The sequence below is a fragment of the Poecile atricapillus genome, chromosome W, assembly GCF_030490865.1.
Source record: "Poecile atricapillus isolate bPoeAtr1 chromosome W, bPoeAtr1.hap1, whole genome shotgun sequence".
Taxonomy (NCBI): Eukaryota; Metazoa; Chordata; class Aves; order Passeriformes; family Paridae; genus Poecile; species Poecile atricapillus.
Window position 1 is genome coordinate 6517321 of NC_081288.1, and position 17494 is coordinate 6534814.

A 17494-nucleotide genomic window follows, 5' to 3' on the forward strand; every position below is an offset into this window, starting at 1 on the left:
ATGTGGTTATTTTCATTTCACTTTTAAAACCAAGCCATTTAATGGACCTCAATCGTCTTAAACAAAGGAAAAGCACTTTACATTTTAAGAAGCTGTTCATAAGTCTATTTTTGTGATAATCCCATGACCAAAAAAAATTTACTTTAGTAAATTTTGTGTTTCCTGAAGGTAGTAGCTTAATAGCCTGAGGGCCAAAGGCCTCTCTTAACACACAAATGCTACAGAACTGGAGGCAAGAGAGAAAATTGTTTTCTTGCCAGTTCTGCTGAAGTAAATCAAGGAACCCTACTTTTAATGGAGTCACAGTAAATTATCTTTAAGACCAGTCAGCCTTAAATGTACGAAACCCAGAAAGAATCTCCTCCTTAAAGGATCAGCAGGTCTCAAAACCTGAGGCAATAAAAACAGGCAATTCCAAACACACAGGAATAAACTCACCATTTTGCACATACTAAATAATAAGAACTCTGGCAACGCTTGTAAATCTCACTGCATTTACTTTAGCACAGAACACAGAAGGACATTAACAGAGGAGAAATAAAGTAAAAACTGCAGATTTGTCTTTTTAAAAAACATATAGAGGGCTAATTGCTTAGTGTGATCCAGTTGTTCAAGGCCAAAAACATATGGAAGAACCCAATGCTACCTTCATTAATTTCGGAAACGAAGTGTTACAATAGGTAGATTTGGATTTAACTTCCTAAAAGGTGTTTGAAACACAATGCTCAGGGCATTTTACCAACACAAAAGCAGAGGTAAAAACAACAAATCAATTTTTCTACTCTCAACACTCCCTGAAATGCAAGAAATGCCTCATTCCTACCTCAGCTATCATAACTTGTCACATCACACATTACAGTGGAATCAACCAAGAGATTAATTTACTTAGATTATCCCTAACCTCAAGAATTTTAAAATAAAAAGTTGTATACCTTAAAGAAAGCAGCAAACTATTATTTCCAGTAAGTTTGAGTTATTTTGCAAGAAAATACCATTTCAGTTGTGTTCATGTACAAAGAAGCAGCAACAACACAACACAGTGTCCTTATGGAAGTGATAACATCTGTGTTACACCACTGGTTCTACCAGGTAGGAATGTAAAACCTTCTCTACACAGATATGAAAATTAACAGCTCAGTTCCTATCTGCTCAGCAAGATCCTCCAGTATCCTCAGAATCCACAGGGTAACTTTTTAACAAAGCACGAGGGTGTCTGGGCAGAGACTGCAGTGCAACCTTTAAAGTCAGAAGACAATTTTCAATATATCCTACAAATCAGAGGCTCTAAGAATGTAGGCAACAGACAATCTGTGCCAGTGGGAAGCCATTGGTGGACCCACAGTCTTCAATAAATAAATGGAGTTAGGAAAAGTCCCGTAACGCAGGCTGAAATGGATCAACCAATGCATGACTGCCAGGCAGAGCACTGCAGTTCTCAACAAATAAAATATATCTGCTCAAACAAACTTCCTGGTCTCTGTTCCAAGGAGCTTATGGATTAAAAGGAACAAAGAGTAAACTCCATAAAACAAAACTACATCAGAACTGCAAGTGCATGGCACTTGAATAAGCAAACACTACTCAAACTTTTTGCTGGATAACATCTGACCTACTTCACAGTGCAGTCCTAAATTGTATTTTCCCTACAATGTCAGAATATAAAAAGTTTTGTAAAGAAAATAATTTTAAAAAAATCTACAGATATCACATCTACTGGTCTGGCTGCTGTATTTAAAGAATAAATGCAGCATGTATCTCATGCCTGAAAGAAAAGTAGGCTGCAGCTGTTAAATGAAACACCTGCAAGTATTGTGGCAATTCAGAGTACCTGAACACTGTATTCATAAAACAGCATTAGGTCACAGTGATATGAAAAAGCTAAATGGAAAGCACTGCTCATTTAACTGAGTTACATCTGGTTCATTTTGAAAAAACACTTATTTTAAATTGCAATCTTTAAATTATTTTTTTTTGTGCAAGCAGTGTCTGTACGAGGTCTCAATGGAGTGAGTGATCATCAGGACATTATCAAATTATCATAAATATGCACACAAAGAAGTTGGAAATGCTACTGGAACACAGAAATAGGACATTACATCAACTTATTTGCAATTTACAGACAGACCCATTAGGAGGTAAAGTGTCCCTTCCCAGTTGCTGCTCCTATCAATCTACCTTCAAAATGAACTTGCAAAGAAAAGAGAAACATGAAAGGAAGTCTGAATTTCACCCAAAACTCTGTCTATTCAAAAGTGTGCTGCAGGGCTAATTTAATGGTCTGATTGCCAGCTTATTCTGAGTGAGAAAAGACACATACTAAAGCCTCAGAACAACTATTAAGCAATCAGGAATGACTCTTTTCATGTTAATGCTGGTTTTGGTACACTCTTGCACACCATAAAGTGAAAGTTCTTCATCTTCCCCACCTTTACTATATTTACTTTCCATTCAGGGCATCAAATACAGAGGAATAGCTGTCAAATTCACCTCAGAGAAATACCATAATGAGAATTTCTGCAGATACTAAAAAAAAAAAAATCCTCTCCCTTTCTCATGGAGAAAACAGACTTGCATCTTTTCCCCTACAGAGGCTCAGATTCTAGCAGCCATTTCACAACTGAAAAAAATAATCTTTTGCCTTCCAAACAGTCACAGAGGTACAGACACTGTGTTAGATCCACAAAACACTGCTTGGCAATTTCAGAAAATGCTTTAGAATGGAAATGACTGCCCAAGCACTCACTACAGAGATCATTATGTGTTTCAATTATGAAGATAATTACTTGCCTAGAACCAGAATTACCACATTTAAGGGAAGATTGTCCTACCTCCCACCGGTTTTAAAGATTAGATCTGCATTAGGTGCTCCCTTCGGATGCTGGTAACGAGGCCGCCGCTCACGATTAGTATTTGCTGGAGCTGGACGCTGTGCCAGAGACTGCAACATTTCTGGGATTTCAGGCAGAAGTAAATAGAAGAAAGTTAAATACATTTTCTATGCATCATTTTACATAGGAATTTACATATGCACATTTCACCGCCATTTACACTTACACTTTGCTGTAGAGCTAACACTCAAGTTATTCCACAAAAGTTAATTACAAAAAGTTACAAATTGCATCCACAGCTTTGCTAAACCCAAGCTACCCCTCAATAGGAACGGCATCACCAGATCTTCCTGCAGAAGGAACTGCCAGCAACGGTTTTCATCACAGATGCTCAAGAAAAGGCCCTCAACCTTTTCTTTCTAAACACATCAACCACCACTTTCTTCATCAATGCTCAGGAACAAAGACAGCAGCATGAGTGGCCTCAACATTAAACCTCCCTGGAATAGTAACAACAGGACAATGCTGCTGCCAATTAAAAGACTCAGCTAGAAACCTGTCCTAAAATTAGGCATTGCCAGTCAGGTATTTAAGTCTAAGCTTGGCATAATTGGATCCTTTTCTAGGGAAGACAGGCACCTGAAGAAGGTGACTCAGCTGACCTACATCGCACCAGCTGTCCCATGCATGCTGTTTTTCACTTTATCATCAGTGAGAATGATTTGGGTGCAGCCCACACTACCCAGTTTAGCCCTGGACAATCAACTTTTGGGCAATTTAAACTAGTATTAGTATTATAAGGATAGTATTGTATTTCGACATTTGGTAAAATTTAATTTCTAAAACTTAATTTCATTTTTTAATGGTAAAAAAATGTTTCTTTACCAGGCTAAATTAATGCTTATTAAGTAGCCAATATAATTACAGATACATCATAGGAGGTAACCTCTGCCAATCTGTTAATATATCTAATGGAAAGTATTCCTACAGTCCACCTGAGCAGGGATCTACTTTACTCAGCAAACAGACAGATGGGATAAATGAAGGGGAAAAGTGGACTAAGCTGTTAAACAGATTATGTTGGAAAGTCTGCTCTGTCTGGTTCTCTAATCTCTGGTAATCTCATTGGAGACACACACCCATCACCTGCTGCACACACACTGCTCTCAGTGGGGCCAAACTGGAGACTCTAATGAGGTTCCCTCACCATTTACAAAGTGCAGGTGAAACATTCAGTAAAGTTATCCACCCAGTCTTGGAGAAACTGGGAAACTGTGACTGTATCTGTGTCAAGAGTCAGTGACCCCTGTATTCACATTCTGTACACTGAATTCAGCACCTGGCAAAGGCAGCCACTGAACACACTGACAGTCAATGTTTGTAAACATCATGAAACATCAGCCTTCAAAACAACCCTGTGTGCCAGGAGAGAGCTCTGGGGGCAATGAGGAGACTCAGGGGGAAAACCAGATCAGGGTACCCTGCCAGCCAGGTGTGAAGTATGTGTGCATCTGCCTCTTCTGTTTTCCACACAAAAGATGAAAGGAAATACGGGGCTGGGAAGTTCAGAACTGGAGAAGGTGATAGAAGGCAGAGGTGGCAGGGGAGCACAGTGTGTTTTCTAGGCTGAAGGCACATCACCAAACCTCCTTGGTTTTTCAGTGAAGAAAAAAATAATCTGGACAGAAATGTACCAGTCTAAACTAGAGAACCACACAAGTTCCTAATAGTTCTTTAAATTAAAAAATGTTTGTAATATAATAAGCTTTGCTGAAACATTAAATCATTATCTGATACTGCTTTGAAGTACATTGGTGAATTTCCATCTGTTAGCTACCCTGTGCAGATGAAAAGAACAAGTAGATGTGCAAACGTTGGGACAACCCTGAGGCATTCTTCCAGAAATCGAGAATTCTTCCTCCCTCAGTAACTTCAAAGCTTGACACAGAAATTTAAACCCAACACTTTCATTCAATGGGTACCAACTTGTCACAGACAGGATGACACTTCAAAAGTAACCATCAACTGCACAAAATCTAAATAAAAAATTGTTCCAAAGATGAATACAAGTTGGCCTGTTTAATTCAGCTTGATTAAAAGGTTCTTCTTAGTTTGGTTTTACTCTGTATATTACCCAGGTTAATAAGATGCAACAACAGCTCTTTTAAAAAGGGATGTCAATTATGGAAAACCCCTTTCCTTTTGTGTTGACTTCCTTCCTGTATTGTTTTATACATAGCAATTAAATAAACATCTATGAGAAAATAACAAAAAGCCTATTTCCAGTTACCAATTCATAACAGTTGTCTAATTTTGTCCAACAGAAATAAATCAATGTGATTGTTTTTTTGGATAAAAAGTACAATTGCTCACAATAAAATCCTAGATTAAACAGGTTCATTTTAGATATCAAAAAAGTCATACAACAGGGTATAAAACCCAGATGCCTTCACCAGTAGAAATATCAGAAGTACCTAATGAGGAAAAGCCTGCAAAGTCTGGGAGAAGCACTAAATGTCTGATTCTAGAGTCTCTCTTCCTTTTTCTAAGTGGGCTTAATAAGAGCAGTGTCTCAGGAAAGTTTCTGAGCTAATTACCATGTTTAAGAAAATATTGCGTTACCACTTCAGAGCTCTGCAGACACTCACTTTGGAAGATATTCCTTTTTACAATTACAGGTTTAGTTCTGGTACTATCAAAGTTCTGCAAGAAGTACTGGATTCCATGGTGCTTTAAAATTAGAACCACTTTATTTTCCCACTTCTTGATGAACAATGACCTTTCACTAAATACCTTAAATGAGATTTCCTGCTAATTAACTACTTACACTGTGATTACCACCAGACTACAACATCTTCACAAAAAAAAAAAAAGCAGAGCAAAAACTTTTGAGATGTTAAATGGAAACAGTAACATAAGACATCAGTTTTATTGGTATGGCTTTGTTTACTATCTGAGTACGCCAAGGGAATTTAAATCTGAAAAAAACCCACAACTCAAAACAAACCACCCAACAACTAAACACATCCAGTGCACCTGTTTGGGGACTGTATGATCTGCTGTATTAACTGTTTGCTTCAATCTGTCCAGGTACCAAAATGCCTGACTTGCGTGTCTTCAAAACACAAATTAACCATGTAATCTGTACAAAACTCTCATTTTGTTAATATATGCTTATGCTCCAGATTTGAGGACTCCTAGAACCTTTACAATATGAAGCTGAGGTAACATTTTAAAGAACATTTCTCCATTGAAGGTTACCTCAGGAACTGCAAGTCTCAGCTAGACTAAGGAGTCTAAATATTATTAATATCTAAAACACCTATTAATAGCTTAAATGCAGAGCTTAAATTGCACAGAATTCATCTTGTATCCAACTCAACTGTCTTGCAGTAAACAAGTTTACATCATTGATTGTATTACACATTGATTTTGTATTACCTTTTTTTTAAAAGAACTATCTCAGTTCTTCCCGTTTCCCAAAATAAATGGAAATGCTGAAATTTGAGACCCACTTGAAAATTCCTTTTCATAGAACAGCTACAAAAACTTCTTCAAGTATAAAGACCAGGGAGGAAACAATGAATGACTAAAACCAAAACACAGGTTTCCCATAAGTACTGCAAATTAATATTTAGAACTTCAGCTGCTAATCATCACAAATAATTCTTTCTGCAGATCCACAAAGGCTCTCCTAAAAATAAAAACTATATACTTGGGGATTTTCTTACCCTGATAGTCCTCTTGTTCCTGCCGTTCATTGATATCCAAAGTGAGCTTTTTCATCCTCATTCTCTCCTCCTGTTCCGCTTGCTGTTGGTTCCAATGGTTTGCAGCAAGTTGGGAAGACATCGGTACATTTAGAATCTTAAACTGCAAATGAAAATAAGTTTTTAAGTGCCCATCAGAGAAAAAAAAACCTAACCAATACAAAACAATCCAAAATACAGAAATGCTATGGTTATTTCTAGGTTATTTCAATGAGGCAGTTTCTACAGAAGTTTCTACTTTGAAGTGTGTCGCTGGTTTGTTTTGAACCTCTATTTCACAAAAAGCAGCAGAAGAAAATGCAAGACCCGCTTAAGACAGAGAATGCACAAAAAAGGCTGAGTCCAAAACCTATTACACACAGTATTCATGTGAACAAAACTGGTCTTGAGATAAAAGCACAGAAAGCTGGCTCAGAAAGCTGCATCTCCCTCTTCAGGTCTCTTCCTTCCAAAGAGATGAAGCCCCCTGAGCAGAATTTCTACTACTATCCCTTGTGATAACAGAGGAAAAACATTTCAAAGCATTTCAGACATTTCCTGGAATTCCTTGGACAGTACTTTTCTTTTTAAGAATGATTCTGGCTCCCCAGTGCCTCTTCTTAGTCTAGAGACAACCATGGTGTTTGATCTTTTCCTCCTCGCCATACCCAAATGTGCCCACCACATTCTGATTTAAACACCCATTATCTGACTTGCCAAAAGGCACACCAGGTAAACTTGACACTCCCACAGAAATACCCTCTCTCTGGAAATCCAGCTGGTATTTTCAGGAAGACGTAGGGAAGGTGATTTCTTGTTCCCCAGGCTCACAAAATCCAATTTGTTACTTCTACATATCTGGTTTTTTGTTTTTCAATGGAACAAAATCTTTGTTTCTTTCAGAAAAAAGAAATAATTCTTAATCTTATTCACAACTGAAACAACAGTTCTCAGAACATCCTTAATGCTAAAGTTTGTAAACATTTAGAAAAATCTCATTTCCTCCTTCAACTCCTTGTCCATTACAAATAAGTATTTCTGTGCCATAACAAGGGTAATGCATTTAAGGATAATCACTCTCAATATTCCATTATCTACTCTGAATCTTGCTCCCTGTTACTCATCATGGGAGATCAATTTCCAAAGAAACAGAACAAAATTTCTAAATGTTGTTTTCTGTTACAATGTCAAAAGCTACAGAGAGAGATATATTATCAAAGCCTCTGCTGAGAAGGTTTAGAGTAAAAGCAAAATCTTCACCACTTGTGGTTAGTATTTAATGCAGTAATCACTAAACTGTCTCAAGGTATCTCAGACAGTAATGCCCCACTAGCAGCAAAATGATGAGTGTGAGAAGACTCAGATGAAACACTTGAAAGTAAACTGTGTTCAAAACAGTTAAGACAGAAAAACTTGGGTAGAGTAAATCCCTAAACCCTACCAACTACAAGATGTATTGAGATGAGATCTTTTGGGGGGTGGGGGTGCAGGTAATAGCATATTATATTGAATATAAATATGAGCTGGTTATTAAGGTGTGCAGGGAAGAATAGAAATGAAAGTTGAAATTCCAAGAGCAAAGTAAGATCTGGTTACTTATTGCTGAGCAGGCTGTGCTGGTTCCCAGATATCATCAAATAAACCTTATGTAAACTACACAAATAACTAATCCATGTGCAGCATTTAATGATAAAGATCATTCCCCAGCTTCACCATTAAGTTCCTCATCCATTTTAATATGCTTTTTATATTTTCTCTGTTCTATGGATTTATCAGCTAAATAGGATTGGTGTTTTCAGACAGGATGCTTAAAGCAGAAAAAGAAAACTGAACTATAGAAGGGTGTAAATGAGAGAAACAGATACAGAAAAACAACAGCCTGGCAATTAACAAAACACCACTGAGTCACTATCTCAAGGCAATCAGCTTCCACCTGAGATCAAGTCACTGATGACAATTACTACAGGATATGATGATTACTGAGCAACTGAAACATTTCCGATTTGCAAATAGTGAACAGGTGTATCAAAAACATTAAATCTGTGAGATGGGGGCAGGAGAGAGGCATTTTAAGATGTCAAACTGAAGGAAGATGAAAAATCATTATTCAGAAGACTACACTGCTGATTTTATAAAAATGCCATGAGATAAAGACATGAACATATAAATGAGATAAAAAATTTCACATTCAGGGGGAGGTTTGACCATTCCATGGATATTATCATTCTTTTATGGAGCCTTGCTAAAATCCTTCAATGGGAAGGAAATCTTTTGTCTTAGGTAGCAACCAAATTTCTTGACTTTCTTTTTAGTGTCTACATCTCATTTTAGTTCATACCTACCTGGCATAAAACTTCTTGGTTCAGAAATACCAAGTGGTATTAGATACAGCTCAGCTCTAATCCCTTATGATGCCAACATTATTTCCCCTTGATCCCTCATAGCTTGTGGATAAATCACAATGCCATCATCTTAATTTCAAATAACCATGTTAGGTTCTACTGCTACTAGTTTTCTAAGTTTTGAGGATAAAATATGGTGTCCATGTCACTATCAGCCTGCAATAACCATGAATTTGGATACATGCAGCTGATAAATACCAGTCAGTTGCTCTTGTATTACTCCAAAACAACTACTTGTCAATGTTGCAGTAAAATCTGAGTGGATACTGACACGTAACTGAGTATTTGGCAACTGGATCTCCACTACCAAGTGTTACCCTGGGGAAGGAAGCATAGCACAATCCATTTTTCTAACATTTCTTGTTTCAGGAGCACCACTAACAAAGAACACAGAAAATCATTACTAGCAGAGCAAGCAAGTAGGCTGATCTCATTTATCACTCTGGTGACTGTGCAGATGAAGTTACTTACAGCCTCCCAGGTTGCTGCAAACTTCTTATGCCTGTTTTTAAAAGCTGAAAGTTTACAGCTATAACTGATCAGTGAACTATGCATCTATCACTTCAAAACTCATTGCACATTTTGCTCATGCAGATTTAAAATAAAGCACCGTAAGAAGGAATAATTATTTTCCTTTCAACTCCACCTCTTCTTTCCTGCTTATTTTTCTATTAAAACTCTGTACTAAAACACATTTTTTTTCTGAATACAGAACTATGGACAAAGAAGCCTTTCATTAATTCAAGAGCTGAAGTAGTCTATAAAGCAACTGTTTTCTCCATTTCTAGAAACACTGAGAGGAGTTTTGGCAGGAAGAGCCTACTCCCAAAACCAAATATTGGGGGAGGAGCAGAGAAAACTCCTGAACAAGTTCTGCTTTCTTTCTAAGTCACATTTCTGCAATATTTTCCCCTTTACATGGAATATGAAGATCCCAAAATTCCTTGTAACTACAGATACTCCTAGTAAGTTATCCCGAAAAAACTAAACATTTCTTTAAAAAATTGAGCTCTCTTAAACCCCTTCTCAGACCAATGACCACAGTTAAAAATCTCCCACTCAGAGCTTTTGTAGAACTTTGTATACCACATTAAAGTTCCAGGAAAACAGAAAAAACACTTCCTACATGGATTTTTGAAATGTGTTTCATATGAAGGAAGAGAAGGAGCCTCCTTCAGGTTTATACCCAACAGCTACACTACTGTCACAATTTAGGTAACAAATGTAAAAACCAAGTAATGACATGGATCTAAACACTTGAAAGGCTCAGATATATGGCATGAAACAATACCTTGGGTATGCTTTCCATATAATTCATCGAATTATTCAACCAAAATGAAAAAGTTTCTTTAAAAGCCCTAAACCATGACAAGAAATATATGTGGAATATGTTAGGTAGAGATTTGTGTAGTGTGCATTTACTGAGCTAGGAAAATTCAAACATACACTGGAGAAAAGAGCCAAGACTAACATACAGCTTAGCTGTATGAAGTAAGGAGTTAGTTTGTTTTATCAACCTGATTCCATAAAAGTTTCTCCAAGAGATTCATTCACTCCATGCATTCTGAAATAGTCCCCTAACTGTGTCTTCAGGGATAATGACTTTTTTTCTTTTTGCAATTGAATAGATTCAGCCAAGTGGCAGTCACTTAGGAAATGGAATTTAGCAATGACCATGTATCTTCATTTGAAGTTGAAAGTGCTTTCAGGAAAAGCTGTAGAATCTTAAAGATTCTGGAATATTCCTTTTTGTTTCTCCTCTTTTCAATGTTCAGTGGCAACCCACCAACCACATCTCTTCATCTTCCACAACAATATCTAAAATACATGCAAGACCACTGACCCACTGGTAGAATCCCCAAATGTAAATAGGAACAGTATAATCTGACCATAGAATTTTTCTATATAATTTCTATTAACAACCAAGAATTCAGAGAAATTATATATGGTATTTTCCATGTGTCAATATGAAGTTGACTGCATCTGATTTTGAGAAATGGAAGAAATAAAAAAATTTTGTGTTACTTTTTTTGAAGAAAGCCTTTATTTATTTCAACAGTATCTATACCTTACCTGCTGTTTGTTGCCTTTTCGTGTTAACATGACAAATGGCATCGTGTCCCCAGACTCTGACTCTCCTTCCCCACTTCCAAGTGGGGGGCCCTTCTTCAGCTGACTTTTGAGATGCAGAGGAATAGCAACATCCAACTGATGCACTTTAACAGATTCACCACTCCGTTGCTATGAAAAAAGAGTGATTTCTTTAAATGATCAAATGCTGACACAGTCAGGCTGGCAACATTGATTTTCACAACTGAGAAAAGGTTTAACCTTCTAGGAAAATGAAGTAGTATATAAATATATTTATTAGGGTTATTATATTTTCCTTTTTTTTTCCTTGCTTGTAAAGAAGACAGTTACAAGGCAATCTCTTTGGGAAAGAAATCTGTGTGATGAGACACTCTTCAGAATGTACATTCTTAATTCAAGATTTTTTTGTAAATCTTATTAATATATTTATTATACAGGGCTTGCTATACTCAAAACTGAAATATTTACCAGATATGACTAAGAAAACAAAGTACTAAAAGCTTATGTAAATTTAAATGTATCCGCATTTTAAGCCTACTAAAATCTAATATAAAGTCAGAAGTGTTGCACAGTATCTGCTGCATTCATTATTCATTCTGTAAAATATATGTCAGTATGTCATGTATTCACTGGGCAAACTAAAAGCCAAACAAGTCAACTGCAGAGAAGAGGCCAAAACAAAGAAAAAAAAATCTTCGCTCCTTTAGTACAGCAACCTAAGCATTAATCACTTATTTACTTTAAGAAAAAAATCAACTACAGTTAGCTGTACATTAAATTAAGAAATTATTTATACCTGAAGATTTTCCAGCATCATTTTATCCAAGGCCTGAATGAAGTCCTCATCCTCTGCACAAGGAACATGCTTCAGTCCTCCTCCTTTAATCATTACCTCCTATTGCAATGGAAAAACATTGTCCATTACATTAGTTTCAGAAACATGAATATTCAGTCTAGAAATAAGTGGAAAATATCCTTATTGTTTCTTTATCATACACAATCAAAAGGTTCATAGAACCAAATTGTTCAAGAAAGAAGTTTCCAGCCTTGATTATTTTCTTGAAAGGCTGATTTATGATTTATTTCCTGATTTATGGCCATTCATAACATTCTGACAGACTCATGCATGTGTGTGTGTGTGTGCAGGTGCATAGACACATTCAAGATATGGCAACAATAAAAGAAAATCTCTATCATTAACACACCTATTTTAACTCAATTTTCCATTATGGCCATAAAATTAGGTGGCATTTTCAAGACAAAGGCTACTCTTCCATTATTTGGAAAGCACAACGTGACAGCAAAAATGTCAGAAGCCAGCACCCCAACACATTGTTCAATAATGTCCATTATTTCCTTACTATGTAACTGCAATTCAGGCTCAACCAGATGGGTTCTTTAGCTGCAAATGTTACACTCTGTCAATCCCAAATTTGTATTGTAGGAATTTCACAACTCTTGACTTGTCTCCTTTTCTGTCTTGAGATCTAGTGGAGTGTAATTGGTTTACGTTGTTATATCCTATCAGATTGCTACTATTGTTGGCATTGCAAAACCATCATTTACACAGTATTTTCCAGTCTAGCTACCTGTGAAAGCTCAGAGTCATGTGAAAACATGTTGCAGTAAATTTGACAGCATAAAACTTTTCAAAAGGTAATAACCAAAGTTTGCAAATATGAAAATAAGCTATAAAAGGTATTTGAAAGAGTAACAGGAAGCGTCCTTGCTGTATTTTCCCAGATATGTTATGAGCAGCACTGACAAAAAACAGAGTAAAGAAAACCAAAGATGCAAATTCAATTCACTTATCTCCAGCTCAATACATACTGTATTCTCCTCATCGGTTTCATTTTCCTTATTGGAGTCTGTAAGATAATCGGTGTTTTCCTCCTCTTCTTCTTCACCCTCTTCTTCCTCGTTGTCAGAGCCCTCCTGAAATATTCAATTTTAACTGCTGACTATTTTAAAACAAGAAGGACAGCTGGGTCCTCAAACATTTTCCTAAACTCTCATGCTGCTTAGTTGAGTCTTTGTAAATTTGCTTGGTTTGGTTTTTATTTAATGTTTCAGTCTGAACTCACTCAGCTTTATTACTAATTTCACAAATGTACAGAAGAAAACTGGGAGTAGTGTCTGATACACTCTGCCATTCAGAGGGAACAACTCAAGCTGAAGGAATGGACTGGCAAGAACTCATTAAGTTCAGAGAAAGGAGATACAAAAATCTCCCAAGGTACCTTCCCTACCCTGGTACTGTTTCTGATTCTGTTGACACCAATTTATGGGTGAAAATACAAAACCAGCCAAACTTCAGAACCTGAAATGCTGAGAGACATCTATTGAAAGAAAGCTTATTAGTAAATCAACCGGCCCAAGCAGATGGAGAAAAACTGTTCTCTGTTTCCTTGATGAACTCATTTTCTTGTAACAATACCATTATCGTGTCAACTTTGCTGTGTCATAGTGACAAGTCAGAATTTCTACGTACTTGTGGGTTTTTTTATTGGCTCCACTATTTTTGATTGAAAATATTATTAGCACAGTAAACAAGGAAGGATTTTATGCTCCATAAATCTTTTATTTATTCATATTGCATAAGCATACCCCGAACACCTGTTATTTTTCCTAATGACTACTCTGACATTTAGTCAATACAAATGTTTCTACAACAGATAAAGAAAGTCATCTAAAAGTGAGGTTTTTTCATGCCAAAAGCTGAAGGTATTTTCTTGTTGAGAAGTAGCACATACCCTGAGCAAAGCTGTCAGGTTCAAGTTTCTGCCAAAATAAAGAATAAGCCTCAGACACTCAGTTTTCCACATACATGGAACTAGGATGGGAATATCCTCACAGTACTGACTGGGCTGTGCACACCCAAATTTCACCTGCTAACTCTGATTTAGAAGGGCTTCAGGAAATAATAAACAATCAAAATCACTACTTTTACATGGGGCAAGATAAATTATTAAGTTTACCTCTTCTTCTGGCTCATTTACTTCACTTTCATTTCCAGATTGTTCCTCTGTCTCTGCTCCACCTTCCTCCTCCTCTTCATCCTCCTCCAGATTCTCTCCTTCCGTAATGGAATCCTTGGAATCTTTGTCATTCACAATTCCTGAAATTTAGAAAAAAGAGAAAGATTTAGAACATTAGAACACATATAACCACTCAAGTTATATGTGGAAGGTCACTTCAAAAGTCCATTGTTACTGAGCACTAAAACTTGCCATTGGTCATAGTATTTGACTTCTGAATGAAACATTTCCTATATAGTTAACTTAGACACAATGAGTAATAATGTCCTGCCAGAAAAGGAGGAAAACATTAGAGAGAATGCTTAAAATCACCCAGAGAACAGAAGAAGCTGTTCAAACCGCCTCAAACCATCCTCAAACTAAATGTGGACCCTATTGAAACACGCTACAAAATCTGAGCACCAAACTACAGAGACCGCACAAAACCAGCAGAATCCAGAGACATGAAGCCCTGCAGTCTTTGCAGCAGTACTTCCCTCTACTGTCAATTAACAGTTTTGAAACAACAATTTTCTCAGCCTGTAATAAACCTTTACAACTCTCTCCTAATGCTCTGAGGCTGTACTTGAACCTATGAGGATGTAGGCGCCTGTATGAAATCTCTGGGAAAGCGAAGTCTCTTCCTAAAGTACTAGCTGGTGTGCTCATTCTCCTTGCAGACAGGTCTGACAATTCTTACACTGTGTGTTTAGTTCATCTCGCAGTTTCTCTTGCTGACCTGCTTGCCTTCTGTCCTTCAAGATGTTTTAGTTTACTCTGTGTGTAAAATATCAGACATAAATACCTCCTTTCCTTCAGTAAGGCATCCTTCAATCTAATACCATTATCTGTACCATTTCCACAGAAGTGAAAAGTTAGTTCTAGCGTTTTCCAGTGTTACAGTGTCCAGTTTAGTCTTAGACATATATTTTAATCAGAATGTTTTTAAGACTTGAGCATGGTTCTGATTCAGTAAAAAAATTAATCTGTTTTTAGAGAATGACCACTGCAATATATAAGTCATCCAATGCAAAACCCTCGAAATTCCCTCACACACTATTGTTCTCATACATTCTTTCTTTTTTCTTTTCTTAATTTATGGAGGCACTTCATCCTTCAGAGGATTGCTGATGTCAGACTTCTAGGCCACTAGTTTTTCTAGGAATTTACTGAGGAGTCAACAGTCACTATTCAGGTTGTCATTCCTCTTTTGACATTAGACCAACTGCACTTAGCATCAGCCATTACTGTAAAGTTTTGTGAAGCCCCTTTTATTTGTAGAAGGAAGTGCTGAGTACCTTTCAAAAGAAAGTTTATACAGTTTATATAACACATTGTATATTTCTTCTTGGTTGACATTTTGACAGCATGAAAACCGTGAGTTTAGATCACACCATACGGGAATTCTAATCTGCTTTTCAGTTACTATGTAGGGAATTTCAAGGCATGTAAATGAAATAAACAGCATATTTTAAAAAAAGTTCCTCCTAAAACAGAAGTTTCAACCTTTTATGTGGCTATTAGACATATTCATCCCACTGAATTAAAGAATTATTCTTAAAAATTGAATGTGTTCAAGTAGGTGAAGTGCCCTAATTAACACTTAAAAAGTGTAAAATTAAATACAAAAACTTTTAATGAACATGCTTGTTTTCAAATAAAAATGGAATATTAGAAAACAACTTCATTTAAGAAGTAATGAGCACAGTAGTATCCAACATTTTCTAAGAATGGATATGTACAAGAGATTTAAAGGTTAATATGATGATATCAGTATATTTTCAACTGACCTGCGCTGCCAGCCCAACTGTTTTCTCCTGAAATTAGTGTGATTCCTACATTTTTCTGATTAAATTAAGGATTTTTTTCCTCATCACTTGCACCATATGATTCCATAAAGTAATTCCATAAAAGTAATACACACACACATACACTTCTGCTCCCCAAATACTATTATATTAAGAGTATTCATATCGAATATTTTTACAACATCTATTTACTTTAGAGTTATGGAGATTCTGTATGGTATCTATGATGATTAGAAAAAAACATGCAAAAAAGTTACAAAAATATTTCTATCATGAGAATAAATGATCGTAACAATAACAGCATTTACCTATTACCATCATAAAGAGACAATTTTAAGAACTACAGGAATTGTCAAAAATACCTAACTTCCCTTGCACATTTTCTTACCCAATTTTATTAAGAATTCTCGTTCCAAGTCTTGCACCTGTCTGACAGCTTCTTCCAGAGAATTGCAGAGCTTTATCTTTGGTCTCAGCAGTTCCAGTGTATCACTGATCATATAGTCTATGTCTATAGGAAAAGGGTGGTCCTTTGTCCAAACATCCAGACTTTTTTTCCACCACACATAGCGCTAGAATACCAAATATTAAAATCAATTATATGCACAGTGATGTATAGAAACCATTAAAGTTATGAAGTTTTAATGCCATATTTGTACAGTAAAAAATACAAAAGCTTTCATGTCACTACTCTCCTACTTCATACAACTATTAGATATTTTGATATCACTAAAACTTGTTTGATAATACTGGACATCACAAACATTAAGAATCATAACTACTGTTAAAAGTATGAAAACAGAACAAAAAAGCCCTGACAAGAAAGTGCCTTCTCAGAGTAAACAACTTCTACAAGAGATGACCATTTAACAACCAGCCAGCTTTCAATTCCTTCCCCCAAATATTTTCAAGAAAATTAATTTCTCCAGAGGCATATTATGGGAATGGGGGGAAACATCATAAAAAAAAAATCTTTAGACTGCAGCCAGCTTCAAATGCCTTATCCAGTTTGCTTTACAACAAATTCACATATACCTCTTACAGTGGCATTGTAAAAAATAAATGCCAATTTTAACTGAATCTAACAGTAGAACTTGAGACCTAAGGTGCTGCAAACACTGCACCTGAAACTGAAACTGAATCTCACTTAAAAGATGACAAGCTTAAGAGGAAGGCTTACTGAAATTATTAGGTGTAACAAAAATACAATAATGTCTTCTCTGAAACATTTATTTTTGAATTGAAAAATCAGACCATATAATACTGTGAGCAGCCTGGTCTAGTGGGAGGTGTCCCTGCCCATGGCAGGGGGTTTGAACAAGGTGATCCTTGAGGTCCCTTCCAACCCAAACCATTCTGAAGTTCTATTCTTCAAAACATTATTTTACACCTTGCATGCAGATGAGTGATTTGTATCTCAAAGGTCTGAAATAAGTTATCACCTTAATTTTAATTTTTTAATACCCTTGTTTTAGTATAAATTATAGAGAAAAGAAAAAAAAAATAAATTAAATGCAGTAAGTTTTAGCATGAATTCCATAGTCTGAAATTCCTCATTTCAGTGTTTAAACACTCATTATGAAACCTCTTCCCCACCTT

At 36.2% G+C, this 17494-nt stretch overlaps 1 protein-coding gene across 1 annotated transcript in view; it reads right to left on the minus strand.

Annotated features, from left to right (window-relative positions):
- LOC131591747 (regulator of nonsense transcripts 2) overlaps positions 1 to 17494 on the minus strand; it is a 52627-nt gene that overhangs the window by 3548 nt on the left and 31585 nt on the right. The window contains exons 15-21 of the mRNA XM_058862768.1: positions 16284 to 16467; positions 14049 to 14188; positions 12901 to 13005; positions 11867 to 11965; positions 11053 to 11220; positions 6560 to 6701; positions 2829 to 2949 (exon numbers count right to left, since the gene is read on the minus strand). Of these exons, the coding sequence (XP_058718751.1) occupies positions 2829 to 2949; positions 6560 to 6701; positions 11053 to 11220; positions 11867 to 11965; positions 12901 to 13005; positions 14049 to 14188; positions 16284 to 16467 (959 nt within the window). The remainder of the gene's footprint in view (positions 1 to 2828; positions 2950 to 6559; positions 6702 to 11052; positions 11221 to 11866; positions 11966 to 12900; positions 13006 to 14048; positions 14189 to 16283; positions 16468 to 17494) is intronic.